Source organism: Pinus tabuliformis, chromosome 9 (genome assembly GCF_031772625.1).
Source record: "Pinus tabuliformis cultivar Carrire ecotype Pingquan chromosome 9, CPIR1, whole genome shotgun sequence".
NCBI classification, from domain to species: domain Eukaryota; kingdom Viridiplantae; phylum Streptophyta; class Pinopsida; order Pinales; family Pinaceae; genus Pinus; species Pinus tabuliformis.
Genome location: NC_142307.1, coordinates 1,195,241,415 through 1,195,268,565, shown reverse-complemented (window position 1 = coordinate 1,195,268,565; position 27,151 = coordinate 1,195,241,415). Strand labels below are relative to the sequence as shown.

The following is a 27,151-nucleotide window of genomic DNA, read 5'->3' as shown; positions in this document are numbered from 1 at the left end:
CTCTTACGCAATACAGCGACCTAGTCATCATATTGCAGTTTAACGTGGTTACTCCATTCAGCCGATTATGCCACCGCTCGTCTTCCTCATCTGAATTTGCAGTGCAAGACTCTGCACGCTCCCACGATATTCTTCCTTGTGCAGTTGGATTGACCCAATCTTGATTTCATGCAGTAATCTTGTAGATACAATCTAGTTCATCATCACTTCCTTCGTCGCACACGGGTTCAGTGTAACACGGTCCTTCAGCCGGGTCTAGCGGAATGACTACGGGGAGTGGCTTTTTCTCAAATATCATTTTCCGCTTATTTAAATTAATGACCCCATTCATATCGGTGGCCCAATCTATCCCTAACAATGCAGGGTAAGGGCTACTTTCATCCACGATTTATACTACCTCAAAGTCCGTTTATGTGCTCACGCCTTCTATATCTATTGTGATTCCTTGCAGTCTCCCCATGGGCAGGATCTTCTGTTGGTTTGCCATCTGCAATTGAATAGGAGACCATTGTAGTGTGGGCTTGCCCATGCGCTCCCAAGTCCGTTTAGGTAGCACGTTTGCATCATATCCTAAGTTCAGAATGATCTGATCCATCTCGTAATTGCCAATCTGCGCCATTAACCGCATTTCCCATCTAGTACGCGAAACATGTTTCCCCAATTTTCGGACCACGCGAGGTTCACCCGACCCCGCGCACCTAGTTATCAGCTCTTGTAATCCTTTAACCACCTTATTGTCATGAAGCAATTTTCTGCATGTCTCTAAAAAGGTAGTTAGCATCGAGGGATCCCTTTCCGGCTCAGGTTGATCCTTACTACTTAGGGAAGAGACCTCCGCAAAGCTCTTCCTAGCTTCCAGACATGTCTCCTTGCGAACCCCAGTGTCTTCCTTGGTTAGTTTCCCCTTATCCTCCCCTGTGGCCATGCCACTTCTAAGCATTTTGTTCACGTTGGGGTCTTCCTCACGCGGTTCAGACCTCATCATTTGGATATTCTGCGTTGCCGTAGGTTGTGCTGCCCTTTTCTCACAGATCTGCACTATCACTGTGGGGCAATCTACCATTTCATGATCGAACTGCTTGCAGTGGGGGCATGATATCTTGGTCGGGTTGGTACAATATCACGCGTAGTGCCCTGGTCCTCCACAGTTGTAACAAATTAGCTGCCCACGACCCCTTCCTGGCCCCATTCCTCCCCATCCTCGTCCTCCCCCATGGAACCCACCGCGCGCTATCGCCGCGGCTAAATCCTGACCTCGCACCTCGGCCTGCATCCTGTAATCTGGTGTTTGATCCATCAATAATTCATAACTATGGCAGTTACATTCACGTGGCCTACCGATCTGCAAAAAATGCAAAATAGCTGTTGGGAGGTCTGGGTAAACTTTTGCAGTAGGTGACAGTTGTTCGTGTTGTGCTTTCCTCCCACCTGACAGATTGCGCACCAGAGCGAGGGTGCCACATTTGTGCCTCTGGTCGCAACGACATTGGTCCCCTCGGTGTCAAGTAGTTTGTGAATATTAGACAATGATCCTTATCATGGCACTGGCCTTTACACTTTATGCACCACACCTCCTCGCGCACTTCTGGCCTGGGCGCCTTCTCCTATTTCAGATTCTGCATTTCCAAGCATATATTTTGTATTTGTGCGTGGATCTGATGAACTCCCAACCCAGGATCCTGTATTGGAGTCTCATGCAACCTCATCGCTATTTCTAATGCTTTAGCTTGGGTTGAGATCTTCTGCTGTGACAACGTTGTCCTCAGGTGTGGCGTTAAAGACACCACAAACCACGCGCGGTGATGCACATTCGTTAGTGTCATGTTAGCTTCTCGGATCCTACTCTTCAGTCTCTGATACGGATCCCAAGGGGTTTCTCCTGGCAGCGTCACGATCTCCTTGAATCCTATAATCGACTGCGTCTCTGATTTCGGCCGGCTAAACTCCTTTTTTAGCGCATCCCAAATCTCTGCTATTCCAGCATTGGGGTGATTGCTAGAGTGCTTAATATACCAATTCAGCGCGCGATCTTGTAGTGCACTTACTAGGGTAACCTTTTTAATATTATCGTTCGTAACTCTGTGCGCTTCCCACACTGCCCTTACTACGAACCAAAATTGTTTTGGATCTTCACTCCCTACTCCTTTGAATACGGGCAACTTGATCGCATTCGCCATGCTAAACTTCTGGTTTGCGCACAGGTGTGCTAAGGCCACCTACGAACTCGTACTGCTTCTGATCCACTCAATCTTCAATCCTTTTTTTTTCGTAGGGTTCTAGACTCTTGACATCAACCATCCCTTAGGCAGATCCCAGTTCCGGCAACGAAACCATTTGTTGGCTTATTGGGCCTTGACCCAGGTTCAGAAGAGTTATTAGCCAAACAAAACCCACAGCTACCGGCCCTTTCGGCAACAGCCCACGGAGCGCGGACTGAGATCTCACCCGAGGTAGCAGGGGAGAGTGCTGGAACTAGGTTTCCGCACCCTTGGGATGTCTTGATGTGGTCTGGAGGGGTCGCGAACCGTTCTATGGCCTTGCACCACTCTTTACTGCTATCGAACTTTTGCGTATATCTGCACAGGTGCACTTTCTTACTAATGAAATTGTTACAGATCTGATATTTTTGTTACAGTCTCTGAGAAAACATTTAATTATAAAACCCAGTGCGCGCAATCACAACTCTTTTTAAGGACATAAACTCATATAACAGATGCATGAACCACAATACAATAGATCCGCGATATTTCAGAAACAACTTATCTTTATTAATATCTTCGATTCAATACAATATTCTTTCTGCCCTGCGCACACAGCTGCAGGGTCCGCGCACATAGCTGCGAACTCTATCAGGCCTCCGTGCACACAACTGCGGAGCCTCTATCTACCCACTAACACCCTTGACTCGAACTTACAGACGCATAACTCTAATTACTTTCACCAACCCATAATACATCAGATCTAGTCCAAAAAAAACTGCCTTCTACCCTTAGAGCCTCGTTCTATTTATACATTCCCATGGTTTGTGGACCATGGGTAAACCGACTTACTTCCTATTATTCTATATTATTTTTGGGCGGACAACCCCTTGACTTGACTCATTACAATTCGCGCTCCGCGCACTTCACGGAGTCTTTACCATACTTTTTCCCAAAATTGTGGGCTTTGAGCCCCAAAACCATTATGCGGGGCCTCCGCTACCCAACAAAGGTTGTTGAAAATTGTTGTGATTATGGAGGTGAATTTGGTGCATAATCCCTTGAAACTTTGGGGATGGTATTACTTGGTAAACATAACAGAGCACTAGAAATTTGGAGTTCGGGGAGGCCCTCGCCTTAGCCCTTGGTCACATTGGTCAACGAAATCTAATACTAGGTGTCAGCCACAAGAAGGGGCTTACTAGGATATCGAGCCTTAAAGGTTTCATAATGTACATTGTGGAGAAATATTTGATATATTATGGCTCGAGTGACGAATTGTCAAATGATGACCTATTCCCATCTACTGGGGGTCGTAAACTAATGCTCTCAAGATATCAAACATTAGAGTGTGAATCCCTAGAGGGATAACATCATAATGACATCACGATTAGCGATGTGGCATGCCATGTGGGTGGCAACGTGTCACCCAAATACAACCCTTTTGGCATGCCAACTATGGAAAAAATAAGGGACACATGGAACATATAAGGAGTGCCATGTGGTGGTGGACATGTCATCCAACACCACATGACATACTATGATTGGTTGGTAGAGTGATGAGGTGGGAAGATGGTGGGTCACTAGCCTAGTGGACCATCAATGGGTTTTCCCTCTATAGAATTTTCGCCAAGTCCCTGGCATGTTGTGTTGAAACCACAACTATAACGAGATATCAACAAGTCAAGCCGTCGTTATATTAGCACACCAGAGTCTCAATGGGCCTATGCCATATTGCAATATTGGCCATATTGGTCATATTGGTGATTAACCATATCGACATATCAGATGAGTCATGCCCATATCAGCCATATCGACATATCATGCGTACTGAGGCATCGGGTATATCGATGTTTGATACGCTACATGGGCTTGGAGACGTGGATTAACAAGGACCAACACATGGTAGTCATCAAGATGTACATATGATGACGTGGCCCTTAAAAGTGCATAAATTTGTGCTTGTAGCTTGGATTGAGATAAAATTTATATCATTAGAAAGCTGTCGATGAGAAGAAGACAATGGTGGTGTTGAAATTGTGATTTGAGGTGATGCAAGAAAAAGTATTTTTAGATAACCCCATCTTCATAATGTACCTTGAAGATTGGTTCTAATTATGCCCCAAAAACCTAATATGGTATTAGGGGGGTTGGATGTGTTACATGCTTGGTGTAGTTTTGTTTTAATTCCTCAATACATCTGAGTCAATTTACAAATAAACCAACTATATAACATATCCGCTAGATCACTAGCCACAAAAATTATAACAAACCTTTAAACACTTATTTTTAGACTCAATTTGAAGGTACGCTACATGACATGACTTAAAACAACAAACACCACAACAAAATATTCATTTTTCACAACTAACCAACTTCTCTAGCTAGTGTGTGTACTCACACATTTATACTTTCAATTAGTTTGTCTTCTTATTTCAATGTCAACGGACAACTCTTCTGCTAAGTGCTCTCTTCTTATAAAATCCCATTTTTATTAACATGACGACAAATCCCCACATTCTAAGGCAAGTAAAGCATATAGTGGTTGAAGCCATAAGTCCCTCCATATGGGGAATACGGCATTGCTAATAGTCTCATTTTGTATACTATTCCTTTAAGCACATTTAATTGTGACCTAACCCATAAGTGGAGTTCTTGCACCTTGATTCAAAATAGTCTAATCTAATATAATCTAAATATTCACATGGTTGTAACTTCTTTCTATATATGATCTAGACTCATGTCGAAGCCTTTTTTGATGCTTTTATGGGATGTGGATCTTGCATTGAACTGAAGATGACATGTAGGAAGGAATTTTTCTTGCAATATTCTTCTTACTGATGTTTTCACCATTTATTAGTCAAGAGAATACAAAGAGAACACAAAACAATAAGGACATGGATGTTGATGTTGTATGAGAACAAATAATCTCTACACTAGTTGTGCCATATGCCCCTATATTGAATAAGGATTTGAAAACATTACACCAATCACTACTATTTATTACATGCATTTGAAATTTAGGGATATTATTCTTTTCCCTTGCGATGGTATGGTTTCTTCCTTGTCACCATTTATTAATTGGTGATTTTTTTTGTTATTGCTTTTTAATATTCACATGTATTTAATTTTGGCGTAGTCTAGCTTATAGACTAAATGACCTTTTTCAGGACGTTTTTTTTTCGTTAATTTTAATCAAAATATGACAGAGATTTTTAAAAACTTGAGTTTAAATTGTATAATCTGTTTATACATCTTGAGTGGGCCTAATGGTTAAGAGCATGTGTTTCATCCTAAGAGGTCACAGGTTGAAAACTAGAGGGGGGTAGAGTATGTATGCCTTCATAGACTTAGTAGTCAAATCATTGTGTGGAGGTGGGTCCCTTGTACCACAAACAAGGGGGTCTCATACACCAATTTGGTGTCACATTCTTGCTTGAAATTGTATGGGTGGATTTTGGTGAATTCCGGTGAAAAAAACTATTTTGCCTATAAGTTAGACTACGCCTTTAATTTCTATTATGCTTTCATTCTCTCCAAGGCTAGCTTGAAAAGTGTAGGCTACTTGTTAGACTTTTTGGAGGGTTTTTGGGTCTAATTTGCCTAAAATCCATCAAGGATTCAACAGAATCACAAGTTTGAGGTGTGAACCCTTCACAATATGAGTGCCCCAGGGTTTTTTCAAGGTGCTGAATCTATATATGAAATAAAAAAACCATTTTAAACAACACAAACCAAAAATTTGACCAAAAATTTTTCACTGGATTCCGATAAAAAACTCCAAAAAAATCTAATAAATAAACAACGCTAACTTGAAATCCAATAATCCTTATTCTATAACACAATTAACCAATTTCAAAACAACATGACTAAAAAATGCATGTATCATTATGTACCCATTCATGGCAATATTCCTAGTCATATTTATTCAATACATTTTATACGTTTGTATTGTTCCTTTCTTATTTTTAATTGTCGTGAAACAAAAATACTTTCAATAAAGACATATTTTCTAGTTAAATTTGATAATTTTTTTTCAAAAACATCACTTAATTAATTATATTCCAAATTTAATAAAAAATTATTAGAAACATCACCTATTATAAGCTATACAATTCATATATAAAAAAAAAATCCAAAATAAATTTTTAAGATTCTATTTTTATATATATAAAATTATATCAACAAAATCCAAAATTATAACTAAAATATAAAATAATTAGAATTGAAAACACCTACCATCTTTATTTCCCGTTCCCACTTTCATTAACTTCTCTCCAGGTCAACTGTCAAATCCATAACCTATGGTACGGTGGTAGCGATGGAAGTCCATGAATCTCGGCACCTCCCATCACACGGCATAACATTTGACTTCATCTGACCCATATTTTTCGGGCCTAGGAAGTTTGAATATTTTATTAACAAGGAAAAACCATCCATCCATTAGGATATAACGTGGACAATACGACCCTGGTGTGACATGCCTCTTTTTTATGGGCCACCCCAGGAAGCATAAAAATTAAATAAAATTAAATCTGTTCTTTCAAACACGCAAAGTAGTCAATGTAATAATATAAAATCTAATATAAGAAGTTGGTTGGTTGTTAGTATGGAAAATTTAAAAAAGAAAATTACTTTTTAGTTTAGAAAGTTTGGCCAATTTATAGAATTTTTAATAAGTAAATTATTTAGTGACATTTTTGTAATAATATATATATATATATATATATATAATGATTTCGTATATTTTCCTTAAAATATTTGTTTTTTAAAAGTAAAGTAATTTTATATTATAAAATTTGAACTAACTATTTTTCATTTTTTTTTTGAGAAAATGAAAATTAATGAATATTTTTTTGAAAAGTATAAAAAAGAATATTTGTAAATATAACTCTTAATTTTTTTCTTCCCAATTAACTTTCTATTTTGAATAAAAATAATGTAATATGTAACCTATAAAATTATAAAAAACAAATTAATTATCTGTAGGGTAATTTAAAAATACTCAGAAAATAATGGAAATTTGTATAATAAAATTTGGTAGAGATTTTTGAAAATCTGGATTATAGTTGTTAAATTAATTTGGTAATGTTTTTTGAAAATCTGGGTTATAACTATCAAATTTCAGTTTAGTATTTTGGGTGGAAATCTAAATTATAGCTATCAAATTTTAGTTTAGTATTTTGGATGGTTCAAAATTTTTGATGGTGCTGAATCTATTTCCACCCTAAAAAACTGATTCAAACATTCTAACCTTCTAATTTTTTGAGAGAAAAGCTGCTGGTCAGACGAATTGAATTTCAGTAGACAACGCTCCTTTCACATTTATCCACACAAAAACTGCACCACGAATAGGAGTCTCTGCCACCATCTAATTGGAGTCCCAAACTACCCACCCGTATGACGATTCTTTCGCAATTGAAATTTGAATATCCATTTCATTCCCCGAATAATTAGGTAGCAGATGAAACAACCCACCTCGAGTACGCTACCCATCCCATCCCATCCCATTCCATCCCCCGACTAATTAGGTACGACCGAGCTTCGACTTGGGAAGAGGCGGAAGCCACTATGTTCGCGGGCAAGGCCGTGTCATTTAAAGATATGGCGTTACCTGGCATTCAATTCACATGCCCCGACATATTCGTCATTTCTGTGTGCATTTAATTGACATGCCCGAAGTTTTGGTGATTTCTGTTTCGTTTCGCATGTATAAATTGATGGGTGGCTTGGCTTTTAATCGCGTTCTATCATTGTGACGAGTATTTCCTTGCACATTCATATTATCATTTCTGCAAAAGGAAAGGTTAATTGCATTCCGATGGAAGCAAAGGTTGGGAGAAGCCCGCAGAAGGGATTGGAAGGGAAGGTGGTTATGGTGACTGGTGCGTCGTCGGGGCTTGGAAGGGAGTTTGCATTGAGCTTCGCCAGGCGCGGATGCCACATTGTGGCCACTGCTCGAAGAACCCAACTCTTGATTTCTTTGTGCGAGGAGATTGAGAAGCTCAATAATTCATCACCTGCCTCGACGCAGGGGGATTCCAACAGCAGACCACCCATTAAAGCCATGGCGGTGGAGCTTGATATCAGCCAGAGCGATGCGGCTGTTGATGCGGCCGTGGGAGTTGCTTGGCAGTGTTTCGGCAGAATCGATGTGCTTATTAATAACGCTGGCTTTAGAGGTATGCATGTCGATTCTGTTTCATCAGACTTAGTTTTCTCGTGGGGTTTGTATTTTAGGAATATCAATCCATCCGGTACATCTGTATCTGTATGCTAATTTATTGCTAATTATTGTTTTAATATGGAGAATGATAGAAAGATAAATAGTATGTTTTATGTAATAAAATGCTCTCTTTGTCTGCTGTCATTTGATTTAATAAGTTCATTAGCACACCCAAACTAGCACACACAGAGGTGACACAAGCCTAACAGGGTTATATTTTAACTATTTTCTCTTGATGCAATAACCATGTTATACTAATAATAAAATATCTTTGATTCGAGTTCAACATTGAAATTGAATCTAATAATAAAATATATTATATTGGAGATCAACATCGAAATTGAATCTAATAATAAAGTATATTAGTTTGTATATCAATATTGAACTTTGAGCTTTTTATAAAGCATAAATCTTACGCTGATCTACCTCGACTTTATTTTTTATTAAATTACTTAATGTCAAAGTTCTACTTGAATCCAGGGCCCCACGAGATCTCTTGCATATAAAGTTAAACGGAGTAAAAACTTGTAAAATACAGATAGGCTATGAGAATGCAGGCCAATAGGTAGATTAGGTTTGGGGTTTACGGTAGAATAGTTTTTGTGGGGCTTGTTGAATGGTGAAAGCGTAGCCAAGAATAAGGAATGGATTTGCATCCCTTATTTCTTTGAGGGATATTGGGACCATAGTTTTAAAAAGTGGAATCGGTGACTGGACTGGTCCACCTAATGAACCGGGTTTTGAATTGGAGCTGGTCAAATTGGGATTGGTCAGGTCTAAAAAAACCAGCTTTGAAAAAATATATTAAATAATTAATTTTTAATGAAAAAACTATTTTAAAGATTTAAAACCATGATTCCAAGCCAGTAGAGACAAAATATGCAAAGGTTGCTCATTTATATGCCATGTAAAGGTGAATATATCAAAATGGCACCGAGTGCAATACATATCATCAACAAAATACATAAGCAATGAGGCTCTAAATGGCCTATAAATTCCAAAAACAATGCTACAAACTATGAGGCCATTGGCCTACTACAAGACTACAGGTCTAGACTCTAGACTCTAGAGTCTACACATGATCAATCATCAAATTCATCACCACTACTAGACACATGATCATCATCATCAGCAAGAGCTACATAGACATCATCTGGATTAGAGTCTGAGGATGCCTCAACCTCATCTGCAACCTCAATAGCACTGCCACCAATAACAATAGAAGTGGACCTAATGGAAGCACGAGTTGGTCGAGCTGCATGACTAGTGCCTTCCATTGGTTGTTTGCCTTTCCTTGATGCGACTACTAATCCTGTTTCTGATGGCGCCACCAAATCCGCTTCATCCCTCGCTAATGCCATGTCAATATCAAAATCAACATCAAACGCAGGATCTTCAGTCTCCTCCACCCATTTTGATGTTGGATCAATATCGTCCAACACAATGGGATCTAGATCAGGTGTTTTGTTCATCATTTGGTTTGACCTTAGTCAAAGGTTGTATTGCACGAAGGCAAGATCATTTAACTCTTTTTGTTCCAAAAGGTTTCTCTTCTTCGTGTGTATGCGCTCAAAAATAGACCAATTGTTCTCACACCCTGAAGCACTGCAAGTTTGGCTGCAGACTCTAATTGCAAACTTTTGCAATTGAGGATACTGGCCGCTAAATGACTGCCACCCACGTGCTGCAAAGAAAAAGATATTAATTAGTAACTTAGTTCATTTCATTACTTATTTACAAATTACAAGTATTTATAGATAATTTGAATTGTAAATTTGTAAACAATTTAACTTGGAAAGAAAAGCAAATTGGAAATTGGAATTGCTTACCTAGTTGATCCACATCTCTTGGTATCTTTGCCAAGTTTTTGCCAAAGGTACTAGCTACCATATTAAAATGAGTAAGTTGTCTATGTATTTCCAACTAGTTTGCATGACTAGGGACCATGTGCTCCAAGCAATCAATCAATCCAGCGCTGACCTCCCCATCCTGCAGATCTCCTAGCCGAGCTTTATAATGACACTTTGGGTTCAAAAAAATACCCAGCTGCATGTATAGGACGATGGAGTTGATTGTTCCATCTGTTATCAATGATCTCCCATATACGGTCATATTTAGCTAACTTGTCCTTGTAAGCTGCACGTATCTGCTCCTTTGCTTGATCCATAGCCTCATAAATGTAGCCCATGGTCAATTTTTCCCCATCCACCATCCTTAGTACCTTGACAAGGTGCTCGGAAATTCTCACAAGGTTTGTAGATCTTTTCCAAAAATAATTGTCAGACACTTTCTTTTTGGTGTCTTTGTCATCATCCTTAGTACCTTGACAAGGGGCTCGAAAATTTTCACAAGGTTTGTAGATCTTTTCCAAAAATAATTGTCAGACACTTTCTTTTTGGTGTCATTGTCATCTTGTCTACAAGCCCACCGAGATTCAATCCAATTATTAGAAGAACACATTTTCTGTAGGTTTTTATGTTAAGCATTGGGACATTGCAACGCGAAGAAGTGAGTTGCAAATCTCGTAATTGCAGGCCTAACAAGCTCTTTGCCCCCAGTGTTTTTCCTCATTAGGTTCAATATCCATGAGTGGTTGTAAATGTATTTTTTAATGCACTTGGCATGTTGTACAATGTTTTTTACCCACTCCACTTTGCCTATGTCCTCAAGCATGAGGTTTATGCAATGTGCAACACATGGAGTCCAAAATATGGTCCTATATTTGGACTCAAGCATCTTTCTAGCAAGAACATAGTTTGAGGCATTATCAATGATGACTTGCACAACATTTTACTCCCCCACTTCCTGAATAATGTCATCTAAAAGCTCAAATAGAAGGGTTGCATCCTTCACCTTATCAGATGCATCAACTGATCTAAAAAACATGGTTCCTTGAGGGCAAGAAATAAGGAAATTAATGATAGTGTGGTTCTTTCCATCGGTCCTTCCATTTGACATGATGTAACAACCTGTTTTGAGCCATGACTCTTTATACTCAGCCAAATACTCATCAATGGAAGAAATCTCTTTTTGCAAAAGAGCTCCCCTCAAGTCATGCATACTAGGGCCTTTGAAGCCCTTTCCTGCAGCTATAACATAGTCCCACATAGCTTGGTAATAAGGTGAGCAAGCAACATTAAATGGGATATTTGCATCATTCCACCATCTAGCAATGTATTGATATGAAGTTTCTTTGCATTGTGTTTTCCAATGTTGATCCAAAGTGGGTTGACGATTTGGCTGGGAGGAAGTGGGATTAGAAGAGGTAATGTTGGCAGAGGATGAGAAATAACTTTGGATGTTTGTTCTCTTTGTTCCTTCTGAGAGTTGGCCAAAAGAAGGATGAACATAGTGAAAGGGGTCATTGGTGGAAGGGATAGAAGAAGAGTCTTGAATCTCATAATCATCATACCTACTCTCTTTCATGGCTTCTAATAATTCCCTCTTCCTTGCAATGTCATCTTGGATGACCTTCTCCCTAGCCTTATCCTCATGAAACTTTTCAAGCTTGGAAAGGTATTTTGCCCTAATAGGACCTAACACTTCATTTGGTGCTTCACATGGCTTTACTTGGCCTCTTACCCCAGCCAAGTGTTGTTTCAATCTGAGAATACCCCCACCTCCAATAGGTTTATGGCATAATTTGCATATCATTTTTCCATCAATCAAATCACAATGTGTCCATGCACCGTCCTTGGCTTTTGGAGCCATGTTGGCTGGAAATAATTAAAATTTGCAAGGAAATCTGCCATTTAAAAAAAATTGCAGCTAAGAAACATGGAAAACCAAAGCTAAATTTAGGAAAACAAATGCACATGTAGCCTACAAAATTTGATAGCATAGAACTAGAGATTTGATAGCATAGATGATAGAAGTTAGAAGTTTAGAACACATAAAAAAATTTAATACATGGACAACAGTCAAATAAGGAATTTTCAAGTGAAAATCCTTATTTGGAAATGCAAACAAGCTTCCTTAGCTTCCTCTTGAAGATGCCAACTCCACTGACAGCTCCAAACTATCTCCAAAATAGCTCCAACTCCAACTCCCACTCCAATCCTCCAAGATGATTACTTCAGCAAAAACTCAACACTCTCCAAGCTCCCAATCAAACTCACAAATACTCCATTGAGATGTGTGAGACAAATGAAAGGGACAAGGTCCTTTTAAAGGTTTTGAGAGGGTGTTTTTGGAGGGAAAGAATCCTTATTTTCCCTCCAAAACACACTACAACCTTGGAAAACCGCATTGCGTGGGTCCTCCGCGGCCTTTGCAGCTAACCGGCCGGTTTGACCATAAACTGGCCGGTTCCGTCCTAAACTGGCTGGTTAGGACCGATTTTTTCCTTTTTTTTTGGCAAAATGAGGGGTCAAACCGGGTTTTTCTACCGGTTTGACCCTATGGGCTAGTGAACCAGCCGGTTTGACCAGTTAACGGTTCAAACTGGCCAGTTTTTAAAACACTGATAAATATACATTCTTGATAAATATCCTTAACAAATTGGGTATTAGTAGTCCAATGTTGGTTGAAACTATTTGTTCAAATCCCTTGATACTTAATTCTAAATGTTCCTGTAATACCTAATTCCAAACCTCTCAATATCTATGTGTTTGTAGTATATTAAAAATACCCCTTAACCCCAATATACTAGGAAAATTACTCCATTCATTTTTAGAATATTAAACTTTCCAATAAAAATATACATGTAGTATTATTGCATCATTAATAATCTCCATGAATATTAGGAAAACGAAGGAGAAATTGAAGATATTTGCAACACTAAATGAATAATGGAAGATATAGATACTTCATTTATCAACCTCATAAAAGTTGCGAACACATTGCATAAACTAAAAGGAATGACTTGCCATTCAAAGAAGCTTTGCTTGGATTTGCCTTCCAAATATTCTTCTGTAATTTAGAGTTGATGGTGATTTTAGATCCATCTTGGTTAAAGAATTTTGCACTTTGGAGTGATTCTATAGATCATATATTTTGGATAATGGGTGTTTTTGTTTAATCACATTGCACAATCCTGTTGAGTGCTTGAAAATCTGCATAAGTCTTCCAACTCCCACCCTTTTTGAGACAAGAATAATTGGGGAGCCATAGGGCAAACAAGTTGACCTAATTTATCCTTAGTTTAAGAGTTCTAGAATCCATGGCTTTATCTCCTTAATTTCTACAACTAAGTTGTAGGGCATTCTAATGTAGGGCATAATTTATCCTTAGTTTAAGAGTTCTAGAATCCATGGCTTTATCTCCTTAATTTCTACAACTAAGTTGTAGGGCAATGGAAATTTTGGCAATAATTTTATTCAATGTTCTACTCCTTTCCTAAAGGCAAATTTTGGCAGCCCGCTGTTCTGGGCACAAAAACTGAGGCAGTTTGATCCCTGCATTGACCAGCGTTGACGGCCCTAATTCAGGTTGCTGCATTGTCTTTTATTGACCAGATTTGACTGGTTATTTTCGGACTGTTTTGGGCTGCATTATCTTGCTGTTGGAGGCTGAGTTGACCAAGGTTGACCGAGATGTTTTGGAGGTCAATTTCAGCCCTGTTGACCAGTGTTGACTTTCTGGTTAGGGCTTTCTGTTTCTGCTGTTTTGAATGATCAGTTTCGGCAAATGAATATTGTAAATTGTACACTCTCTCTTTGCTGAACTATTGAAGAATTATAAGAAGAATTGATCACGGGTTTTCCCACATTGGGGTTTGTCCTTGGCTGGTGCCATATCTTGTGTCCTTTTGTGTTGGCTTGTCTTCTACTGTTATTGTTTATGTTCTATCTGCATTTTACTATCATGTTGATATGATTGCTATACTGGATATGATATTGGGCTAATAAAGAAAATTGAAGTAAAATTTGCTCTAAGCATAGAACATACCATTGTTATGCTAAAATTAACAAGTCATTGTTCTGATCAGTGGTTCCTGATATCTAGCCAAGAACAGCAATCAGGATGATTGACAAGGTGCCTTTGAAAATATTATTTTGTGATTGGCTTCCACTTGTGAAGACGTAGGTAGGATGCCTTAGCCCATCTAGGGGAGTGCAAGTAACAACATTCAAATTGGATTCCTTCAGCTACACGCTGTGAGTGGGGGCTATATATTTTGCCAAAGAAACCAGGATTTGCATCTGACCCAAACCACTATTATGTGCACAAGCACAAGCATATCATTGGTGACACTTGAATCCTGCTGTTGGCAATATTAACTCCCCATTTTTATTAACCTGGCAACCCAGCGTTGGCATTTTGAAAATTATTTAGTGAGCCACCTCTCTAAAGATCATGGAATTTCAACTCTAGATTTTAAAGTATCTAGTGAATTTTACAATGCCTGGTATATTTTCAAAGCATTTTTACCCTGTTATTATTTTTGTCATTGCCCTGTTGCAAAATTTTGTCCACAGTTGCCTTTCAAGGAACAAGCTGAAGTTGGGAAGGGGCAATGTTCTGTCCTGATTCCATAGGTAGAATTTTATGAATATAGTTCTGCTCACCTCTCTGATCAATCTCTGTTACTTCTCTCTTTTCTTGGGGTCGTTTGCATGGGAAAATCAAGGATGATATTATTTGACAATAATTTTGCAATACAAGGAGCAACAGACTTACATCTTTCTATTTGAAGCTTTCAGGTAATGTGAATTCTTCCCTAGATTTGAAGGAGGATGAATGGAACACGGTTGTAACAACAAATTTGAGAGGCACTTGGTTAGTGTCCAAGGCAGTTGGCAAGCGCATGCGTGAAGCAAAACGGGGTGGGTCCATCATTAATATTTCATCCATTGGCGGCCTCTGGCGTGGGGAAGTACCTGGAGGACTTGCATATTCAGCCTCTAAGGCAGGAATAAATGCGATGACAAAGGTAACTATTCTGTTATAATGTCATATGCTCTATGTTGCTTAGTGAAACAACTTTTGGGATATCAACAATTGATGTAACAAATGTTCATACATTTTGGCTAAAGTCTTTTAACAAGTGTTAGGGAGCAATGAAAATGCTGTTTTTGAACATTACTGGGTTACTTTTAGGTAGCTGGAGTCTATGAGGGTAAGACAAGCGTGTGAAGGAACTTCATAGGCTTACTCTGATATGGATATTGTATGAAATATATATATTATTATATTGTAAGCATTCTCTTCTGTCTCTGCTCAATTTGAATTGTTTTTTCACCACCTTTTTGTATGCTTTTATGTCACCATAGTTTCCAAGATATTGCTTTGTCAATATTCAAACTCGATTGTTGTTATATGCATAACTCACGTCAGCCTTTTATGTTCTAGGTGAAGCAGACATGTTATATATTAAGCTTTGAACAGTAATAGCTCTTTAGTTCAATTTACCATTTGATAGTGCAAGAGGAGTACTTATACAAAGACAACTCTACTCTAGTTAGTTCTGATAACTTCAAATGCATGCTGCTTGTCAGGCAAGGTGGCCAAATTTTATGATGCTGTTTGTCACCCAAATATGGGGTGTTGGCATGACTAACCTTCGCAACATTGTTATTTTCCCATGGTTTAAACTCTGTGGTCATAATTTTTTTGGTGGTGATAGTGTGTTTGGCGTGACTAACCTTCCCAACCTTGTTCTTTTCCCATGGTCTGAATTCCGTGGTCATAATTGTTTCTGGGTCAACTGGTGCCAGGCACTATATCTTCGCTGATTTTGTGGAAATATCAGGATGGCTAAATTCTGTGAATGCAAGTGTGGAAGGGTCAACTTTGAAGTGTAACACTTAGTAACATCAGGTCTATAGAAACAACAGGACCTCGTAAAATATGAAGACCATTGACCTCCCAAAAAAGATCAAACCTTCAATACTATTTCTTATCAATACTGTGACAGGTGGAAAAGCCACAGGTACTGCATTATCTCAAGTTCAAATAAGTGATATTCTATGAAAAGAGAGCTAAGAAAAAATAATGAAGCTAAGAAGAACTAACGACAGAACAAATACACCCTATCCTTGACCAAGAATATTCAGTAGCAATCCATGCAACAGAATATAGAAATGCCACAACAAAAATATCAACTTGAAATGGCAAGCCGTAAATTCTTACTCAAGGAGAACTCTACTATAGTCTATCAATATGGGTTGTCAATTAGCATTTGATGAATATAGACCCAGATAATGGGCAACGAGCTAAAGGGAAACAAGAAGATAGATAATTAATATACAATGTTATGAGTACTTCAACGTGTTTATACTTAAGTTAGAGTCTAGACACCTTGAAATTTATGGATTGCATGACATCCCCTTAGCAAGTTACACAGGTGGAAATGAAACAAACTTATGAATTAACTCAACTTTCTGTTTATTGAAAAAACTTGAAAGACAAAAAAGTATAATACCTATGGAGTTTGTCAAGAAAAAGAAAGAACACACTAGTTGGAAGTCTCAAGCCATTGAACAGGTGGGATTGTATATATAAGGAGCTCATAAGTTTCCTACCAAAAACAATAAAGATGATCAAATGCTTATAGTATTTGACAACTTATTAAAGTCACAACAATGTGAACCACATAGCAAAACATTGCAAAAGTCTTTTATGGCCAACATACAAATTTTATATTTAACATGGAACTAAGTTTGTGGGGAATTTTCAGAAAGATTTAAAACTCGAGCAGCCATTTAAAATTTAGTAACGTGGATCACATAAATGGACATGGAAACAGAGTATAAAATTTAAATACAACCTCAATCACAAGATTTTCTTCTAACACTAGTGATCAAGTGCCCAGGGAATGCTTGGTTGACAAACATAACCTGTGGGTAAGCGAGAGAGGACAATAGAGAATTATTAATAAGATAATCATACAAAAATAGAAAAATTCAAATATATCTCTCTCAGAAGTACTCAACTTTATATTACGACGCCTATAATGTTACATGAATAGATTGTGTATAGTACAAATCCTATATAGGATTTCAGGGCAGGGGTGGTTTGTGCTGAGTTCTTACAATTGATCAAGAATTCTAGTTCTTAGGTGAGAACATGTCAGCTTGACTTTCTTGCAAAATACCTTACATTGATCAAGAATCTCAGTTGTGAGAACATGTCAGCTTGAATTTCTTACAAAATACATTACATTGATCAAGAATCTTTCTTTTGATCATTTTGTTTGTACTTCTAACTCTATCTGTCTTTGGGTCTCCATAATCTAAGTTCTTTGTGTATATTGGGCTTCAATCTTGCAATGTACATTTCCAACATTTTGATTTCCAAGATATGAGACTCGAGTTGCAATGACTTTCCATTCATGCATATATTCTTCTGATGATTGTGTCACATGGATATGTTTACTTTTTCTTAGCGTTGGGAAGCTGTGTGTACAATTTGTAAGTTTTTGGTGCTATCAAGAGGCTGTGAAATTGTTGGCTATGATTTGGCTCCAACTTGTGCCCTTCACTTTTGTCCTCAGTCTATGTCATGTACACACATTCCTGCAGTCTCTTCTTCAACCTTCACCTCGTCACTTGACTACTAACAATCCAATCCCTACAACTGAGTCAGATAATGTACATACACAATTGCACAACAATGTAGAGAGAGGAGAGATAGATTGTACTTGGTATATGACTAAGTGCAAATGTGAATACATATAATGTCTCCTGAGGGAGACAATACACTATTTAATTAAACTTAATGACCTAAGTCACATTATTTATGACATGTGACTTAATTCCTTCTGTGGAAATATGTTGTATGGAGGACAAAATTGTCTGAGGAGGATGCTTTAAATGGTTTTCTAAAAAATGCAATATTATAGAGTGATTCATACACGAGGGTCAAAGCTCAGCTCTATAGCATTTCGAGGTGTATGATGGCATATAAACTATACTACAGAAGATAGGGGTTGTTACCATGCAAAAGAACAACACCGAGAGGAAGTATTCTGTAAGAAAGTCATGCTGACATGTTCTCACAGCTAGGGATAAGAGCACAAAAAATGGACAAGGAAGCTGCAGCAGTATGCAGGAAAACCTTGAAGAAGGTGTGTATAGATCCACCACAAAGTCTTGTGTTTGAACTTTGTATATGTAGAAGGTATTTGTTTAGATGCAAATGCTATGGAGGACAAGAAGAAAAAGAAAAGCGTGGAGCCACTCGAATGATAGAACTAATACTGTGAGGATATTGATCATATTTTATATTTAAATATTAGAATTTTATCACAGGTTGTGAATTCCTTATCAACTGAGAGGAATTGAAGTGATCATGAATTCTGCCATTTGGTGAAGTACAGTGGATTGGCAAAAAAGAAGTATGAGGATCTCCAACACCAAGAGGAAGTATTTTGTAAGAAAGTCAAGCTGACATGTTCTCACAGCTAGGGAGAAGAGCACAAAAAATGGACAAGGAAGCTGCAGCAGTATATGCAGGAACACCTTGAAGAAGGTGTGTAAAGATCTTACAGTTGCATTGGAGATCCACCACAAAGTCTCGTGTTTGTATATGCAGAAGGTATTTATTTAGATGCAAATGCTATGGAGGACAAGAAGAACAAGAAGAGCATGGAGCCACTTGAATGATAGAATTAATACTGTGAGGATATTGATCATATTTTAATATTTAAATATTAGGATTTTATCACAGGTTGTGAATTCCTTATCAACTGAGAGGAATTGGAGTGAACATGAATTCTGCCATTTGGTGTCACATGGAATGAAAACAGTCATAAATGATAGAACATTGAATTGCATATATTATTGACATGATATACATTTATAGTACATTGGAGTGACCGTTGGATTCCATATTCCGAGGTCTCTTGGACTCTGGTGGTTGTTCACATTCCACACCAACCCATAGAGGATTAGGTGTCCAACATTCCCCCCCTTAATCTGAAGAGGTATATGTGAGTCCAAGAAGAGAGTTGTAATACAAAATGTGCAAAAAATGCATGGCAGGACTAGGCTGAATGTGCTCTCTGAAATGTTCGTATAAAGGGGAGTGGTTTAAGGATGACTACCAACACTGGAACGCCTAGTGCAGTTTCTGGAACTCTTCCAAATCTGGCATGAAGCTCAAGTCTTCTTCTAGAGGAAGTGTTCCTCATGTTTTGGAGAGGGAAACCTTTAACCTTGAAAGGGAGGTCTCACCCCGCATAAAAAGCGAGAACCTCAACCTGAAAAGAGAGGTCTCAACCTGTGATGGTTTAAGGATGACCACCAACTCTGGAATGCTTAATGCAATTCCTGGAACTCTTCCAAAACTGGCAAGAAGCTGAAGTCTTCTGCTAGAGGAAGTGTCCCTAATTCTTTGAAGAGATGTCTCAACCCCGCATAGATGGTTTAAGGCTGATCATCAATCGAAGGCATGCTCAGTCATAAATGATAGAACATTGAATTGCATATATTATTGACATGATATACATTTATAGTACATTGGAGTGACTGTTGGATTCCATATTTCGAGGTCTCTTGGACTACGGTGGTTGTTCACATTCCACACCAACCCATAGAGGATTAGGTGTCCAACATTCCCCCCCTTAATCCGAAGGGGTATGTGTGAGTCCAAGAAGAGAGTTGTAATACAAAATGTGCAAAAAATGCATGGCAGGACTAGGTTGAATGTGCTCTCTAAAATGTTGATATAAAGGGGAGTGGTTTAAGGATGACTACCAGCACTGGAATGCTTAGTGCAGTTTCCGGAACTCTTCCAAATCTGGCATGAAGCTCAAGTCTTCTGCTAGAGGAAGTGTTCCTCATGTTTTGGAGAGGGAAACCTTTAACCTTGAAAGGGAGGTCTCACCCCGCATAAAAAGTGAGAACCTCAACCTGAAAAGAGAGGTCTCAACCTGTGATGGTTTAAGGATGACCACCAACTCTGGAATGCTTAATGCAATTCCTGGAACTCTTCCAACACTGGCAAGAAGCTGAAGTCTTCTGCTAGAGGAAGTGTCCCTAATTCTTTGAAGAGATGTCTCAACCCCGCATAGATGGTTTAAGGCTGATCATCAATCGAAGGCATGCTCAGGGGCATCCTTGTCTCTGGCTACAACTTTGAATCTGGTATGGCAGGTTGTGGCCCAGGCTCGCTTGATGTCACTTTGAAACTTGTAGATGATCATCACTTCCCCCCTTGTTAGATACAAGGTGAGATGATGGAGAAAACTCAACTGCAAGATTGTTCAATACTCTAGAACAAGTTTTGACATATGACTGAAATATCTTCTTGGCTATTGATGCCCATTGCCAAGAAGCGATCCATCCAAGATGAATCTTTGTTCTTGCAGGAGGCTTGTTTTTGAAGCATCCGTGTGAAGAATGAGTAGTTTTATGACAATGCTCACATGGATGAAGATCAAAACAATGATCTTTCATATGGCCAACTCGGTCACAATGTTGGCATTTAACAACTTTTGACTATGAATGTGGAGGAGCAGAATTTGGAACAGGTGAAGGTGAACCATCAAGAAGAAATCCAACGCTTTGAAATCGGATTGGCATGGAATAGTCTGGAATATGAAAGGACACATCCTTGTCATATTGAAGACCGATTTTGTGCTTGTTATGGACAAGTTCTTTCCAAGGTTTGATGATGGTCTTGGGAAGTGTGTGTTGAATTTCTGTGTTTGCATGCAACTCTGTTCCTTCATTAGGCACTGAATCTGAATGAGCTTCAACATTATTGACTTGCTGTTGATGGAAGTCTGTCACAATGTTTTGAACAAAAACAAGTTCAGAATGTTGTCTTTTTTGCAACTCATCTCTCTGTCACTGTGATTCAAGTTGCAAAAACTCTATCTTTTCATGTGCATTTTGCAAACAGGTTCCAATATCCAAGAGAGTTTCCATATTGATTTGGACTTTGTTATCAGTAGTAGATTGTATCAAAGTTTTCAAAAACTCTAATACTCCATTAAGTCTAGCCATTTTTCTCCAGGTCAAGTAAATGAAAGATGCTCAAACCAATTCCTAGCTCTTCAATGTGTAGTGCATTACTGGAGTAGGAACAAGAAGGGCAGGCTCAGGCTATCATCCTTGCACAACTTCAACGCTATATCAACACTGTGTATATAAACTCACTGATACATATATATAACGACACTCTAGAAGTTCAACACTTCACTCACAGTGAACCATCGCACATATATGAATAGCTAAAAGGAAGTTTGTTTCCTCATGAAAGTATTAGCCACGGACTTGCCAATCGACAGACACGCTCAAAACGCTAACCAGGACCACGGCTAGGGGATGGTGGTGGAAGGGTTCTTATAAACAAGAAAACTCGACGGGTCCTCTATGTAGAGGCAGGAAAATACTTTGTGGATCTCCTCTTCGGCTTTCTTTTGCTACCTGGCTGACAAAGGTAAGCCGAAGCATCAGAAAGTAGCCTCATATTAAAAATACATTTCTCAAGTCCTCACAAATAACACTATACAGGATTTTCGAAAACACAAATTGTATTTGCAGACTTTGCCTTCGGAATCAGAAATGACTCTAGCACCCTATGTAACTAACTATATGATTACAATGTTATTAAATTCTGCTAAATAAAAAGGATCTCACAATGTAGGAAGAATTATTGTTCTGCGCTTTAGGGAAGCTGAGGAATTATTTTTGTTCAGCCTCCAGGTGGTGCAATCCTTTTTGAAGTCTTCTTCCGGCTCTGCTTCTAGTCGACCATGAAAGTCTGTGTTTAAAACTTTTATACATCGGCAACCTTCGTGGGCAGAGTGAAACGGTGGAGTGTTCTCAAGATTCCTGATCATATCAGTTACTTCTCCTTGGACATTCCCAAAAAATGCGCTGTATCAACCACACTTATCGTGGAATATGCAGCCAAGAGTAGCTCAAAAGCCCTTTTTGTGTAACTATCAGATAATGCAGTAATAATATGCTGCACTTCTGGACTCCAATTGAAGCTTTGAAGAGCTCCATGGACGCCTGCATAATCATGTGTCCACATGCACTGACCTATCTTCCACACAGCAACAACTTCAGGCTGACTCTCCTTCACAGATGAAGGTATCCGCTTACAGAGAAACCTTGCACTATTTATATCCTGTATGTAGATGTGTCCTAGCAGATGAATGGAGTATGACCAACCTTTTGGCTCTTTGATACCTTGAGCATCCAATTGGAGTTGAAGCTTGTCGCAGATATCTACGATTTTGGCATATTGCTTGGATTCAATGACTTGTTTGGGTAGAGTAACGAACGTTGCGAATGCACCAAAAATTAATGTATTTTCGTAGAGGAAGAGTTGGAGCGGTTACATAGTAATGAAAACCCTGCAACAACTCTGACCATGGGCACTACTATGCACAGAACAACCAGAGAAACCTTCTAGAAAATAAATCTTCGCTGAGAGGTCAGTTCAGTGGAACAACGTGCAGTAAAAATAGGCATGCACACAATAATGACAGTTTTGATAAGCAGGTGGGCAGAACTGACATGCAAAGAGAGAGGTCAGCGACTCAAATTGGAGCAGGGTAGGAGAACGCCCTCTCTGATACCATGTTAAACTCACATGGAATGTAAACAATCATAATGATAGAACATTGAATTGCATATATTATTGACATGATATACATTTATAGTACATTGGAGTGACCGTTGGATTCCATATTCCGAGGTCTCTTGGACTTCGGTGGCTGTTCACATTTCACACCAACCCATAGAGGATTAGGTGTCCAACAGGTGAAGTACAGTTGATTGGCAATAAAGAAGTCTGAGGATCTTGTATTTGTGTTCTCCATCCTGCCCCTTTGTCTCATAAGAGCTTAGGTTACAAGAAAGTCCTAACAGGTTGTGGGATGTGAAGCTTAAGTTAGCCAACTTGGTCTATTCTTAATCTTCTAATATTGCTGGCACCCCATAAATATTTAATGATGTTTAAAATTTACTAATGATATAATAATGAAGATATGAAGACACAAATGCATTGATGATATTTAGACTGACTGGTTAGAAGTAGACTTCTACCAGTGGAACATCTGCATCGGTGTCTATTCTTTATGTTCTGATATTTGTGCACCTCGCACCTAAAATATTTAATGATGTGGAAAATTCATTATCGATTTGAAGATATTTGATGATATGTAAAACTGATTGATCGTAAGTAGTGTGGTGGGACACTATTTTGTGTGTTGTTTACCAATGATGTCATAATATTAATGGAAATCAAATTTATTGGTTTATATTTCCAAAACATTGAATAGTAGTTTGAATTATCTTTACTTGGAGGTATTCGTTTTTAATATGTAGTTTTCTATGTACTTTAATACCGTATCGATTTTTTCCTAAAATTTTTGATGCAATGGCTTTTGTATCCTTTCTATCTATATCATCTTCCTACCTTAGTTTTGAGGCAAGTCTAGTGATTTGTTTTCTATAGCCTTTAAGGATGGCAGTGGAAGTTTGTCGATAGTGGGAGTTATATGTGTATCTGCTATATTTCAAGATGGTGATTTCAGAGCTTGTTTTATGGAATGTAGTTCCTTGGGTTGTGCCTCGCAACTATTGAAATGTCGTTCAATGATGTTTTTCTATCAGTACTAAGTAGTTACCTCCAATTGGCTCATTTATCAAGTAGATCTGCTTAGTAGTAATCTGTATCTCAAGAAGGCATTTTCTTGACTTTTATCTATTAGATCATTTCTTGTGGGGAGGGGGGAGCACGAGTCTGATTGCAGGGAATATCCCTTGAAGGCATAAAGTTAGGTACATTACCTGAAGGATGTTTTTTGTTTTTGTTTTTACATGTGTAGGTTATGGCGTTGGAGCTTGGGATGTACAATATTCGTGTTAATGCTGTAGCACCAGGACTCTTTAGATCTGAAATTACTGCCGGCTTGATGGAGAAAGATTGGTTGAACACCGTGGCAAGAAAGATTGTCCCTCTACAAACATGGGGAGACATAGAGCCAACATTGACTTCTACCCTCCATCTATTAGCTAGTGACAGCTCTGCATATACAACAGGAAATGTAATTATTATTGACGGGGGCCAGTCTATACCAGGTGTCCCTCTGTATTCTTCCCTTTGATACATTTCTAAATTTGTCAATTTTGTCCGTCTCATTCAATAAGAGCATTGTTGTTTGCTCTCAAGGCAAAGTGGCATCTTCACAAATATCGCCTGTAGTTCTACTGAGACATGAGTTTACCAATATTGGGCACATGTCTAATAGCATCTTCAAGTGATTCTCTCCTCGAATTTATCAATTTGTTAATGGCTCATCAGATGTACAGCCCATACGGGACATTTCTCTTCACAACACTGTTTATCAGAAATGCATTTTTAATCTCAAAAGAGAACATGTACTATGTGCAAATGGTTGATTCTCACATCATTGAGTAGCTTTGCATTTTCCACAAATTAATTTTCAAGAAGTGGAAGGTTTCTACTAAATCCTGGGTGACTTGCGAATTACGATTGGGAAAATACATGGTTGATGTTATTCGTGATGTCTCGGCAGGCTTATAGGATCTTTATTCTCCTACAGATTTGAAGGTAAATTCAATATAGTCTCCTGTGGTGTATTTCACTCTGCTGGAAATATTTTGTAAAACATGGCTAATCGGAATAGGCAAAAATCTATCCTTAATGATAAGAATGGTACTCTCATTAAATAATCAGTGCATAAGAAAGAGCTCTGAGTATCACACATTATCAGAGTTTACAAGTAAGGCTTATGGCAATTTGATTTGATGAGGATAATCGGAATAAATTTGTTTCAAATGTTTTTGTATTCACCAGGATGCGATGTTAGATTTCTCTCACAGTTATGTTTTAATAAGAAAATAAACAATAGAAAGCTAAATTCTCTATTACTGACCACCCGTGATTAAATTTTCTGATGGATGGATCAGCTGGAAGAAGCCATTTTATTTGCCAGAATGTAGGGAGACAGATATGTCTTGATCGCGTTAACCAAATGGAGAACAGTAGCTCTCTTTAAGACACGAGGTTATAGTTCTATTGACTGGTAGGTGTTCTTTTATATTTGTTGAACAAGAGAACAATAGAAAGTCCATTGATGATCAGATTTCTGCGATTCATATTTCGCACAATTGATATCATTATATCATATACAATCAAATTTTGCAGCAACGGGTTACACTTAAAGTTCATAATCTTGAAATTGATTCTGTTGCTCGCGATTGATGATCACCAGTTGGTAGATCAGGGATTGCAGCTGGTCTATTTTTTTTACGGATTGCAATTGACCATGTCTGAGTGAATGGACAAATGACTGTTGTAATGAACTTGTGCTCACCTGATGGCCAAGTTTAAGTTTTATATAGATGGATGCTTTATTAGACCTTACTCTTTGAATCTGATCGCAAATAATGCAATAGCATGGCTTATAATTCTTTTAGCTTCTTGAGTCTGACGATGTTCATGGAACATATTAAGCAGTTGTAAGCAATTGTTGTTGTGATGAGCTATATAAATGTGTTAGAAAACCTGCACAGATGAATCTATTTAGTAAAGGTTGAACACACAGCTTTGCAAAGCAAAAACAAAAAATCAAAAGAACAAAAAGAATTATTGATTAATAGAAAATAGGTTACAATGCTCATGATACACTACATAAGAGTCAACTAATACACATCACTGGGTGAAGATCCCAACGTAATACGCCATAGTGGTGATCAATGAGAGGACTCGACACCTACAAGAAGTTCCGGAGAGAACTAGCCAGTTGTGGAGTGAAAGGAGGAGCAAATCAGGGAGTAAATCATGCAGAAAGGATCTTGCATGTAGTCCCATGCATGCATGGACAGTCAAAGGTGCCAATTTGGTGAAGATTCCAATGTTGAAGCCTTGCATGTCAGTGAATGCTATAACTAAGTGTTCGCATGTGCCAGTAATGAAGGTCCTAGGTGTGTAGTACCTCCAACACCCCCCCCTGAACACCACTAGGGGGAAAATAGAAAATGGGCCCTGGCAACTAAGGCCAAAGGTCACCCAAAATAGAGTGCAACTTGTACTAAAATTGAGGAAAGAGAGAAAACCTCGTGGGAAACCCCCCCTCAAAATACAATGTAATCAAAAGAAAAAAAGAAGAAAAGACAGTTGCTAAGCAACTGTGTCCTTCACTCCAAGACGATCGCGTAGAGAGTGAAACTTCTGCTCAGTGAATGTCTTGGTGAAGATGTTTGTAGTCTGTTCTACTGAAGGACGGAACTGCAAATCAATGACCCGATCATGTACTACGTCTCTGATGTAGTGCATATGGATCTCTATGTGCTGCGTTCGCTGTCGCTGTAGTGGATCCCTGCAAAATTTGAGAGTGCTCTGGTTGTCACACTAGATGACATTGGGTTGGTGGAACTGGACGACCAACTCAGTGAGGAAGTGTTGTAGCCACAGAGCCCGAATGGTGATGTTGACTACTCCTCTGTACTCGGCCTCAGCTGAAGAGAGAGCAATAGCAACCTGTTTTTTGCTCGACCAATAGATAGGGCCAGACCATACACTGAGTGAATATCCGGAGGTGGACTTGCGATTAATGTTGTCGCCCACCCAATCAGAATCTGTGAAGCCAAGGAGATTCAATGCAGTGCCTGCTGCATAGTGAATCCCAAAGGTGATGGTGCCCTGCACATATCGGAGGATGCGCTTGGCAGCTTTCCAGTGTAGCTCATGCGGCTCATGCATGTATTTGTAAACTGCCCCTACTGCATATGAGAGATCTAGTATGGAGTGGGTGAGGTACAGTAAGCGCCCCACTAGTTGTCGGTAGAGAGTACTG

The 27,151-nt window shown here is 38.6% G+C and overlaps 1 protein-coding gene across 1 annotated transcript; it reads left to right on the top strand.

The window, feature by feature from the left end:
* Nucleotides 1-7,550: 7,550 nt before the first annotated feature.
* Nucleotides 7,551-24,709, top strand: LOC149152829 (uncharacterized). Its single transcript, XM_089441110.1, has 3 exons — nucleotides 7,551-8,380; nucleotides 15,069-15,298; nucleotides 24,158-24,709. The coding sequence occupies exons 1-3, from the start codon at nucleotides 8,020-8,022 to the stop codon at nucleotides 24,434-24,436; spliced, it is 870 nt and encodes a 289-aa protein (XP_089297236.1). The 5' UTR covers nucleotides 7,551-8,019; the 3' UTR covers nucleotides 24,437-24,709.
* The last annotated feature ends 2,442 nt before the right edge of the window (nucleotides 24,710-27,151 follow it).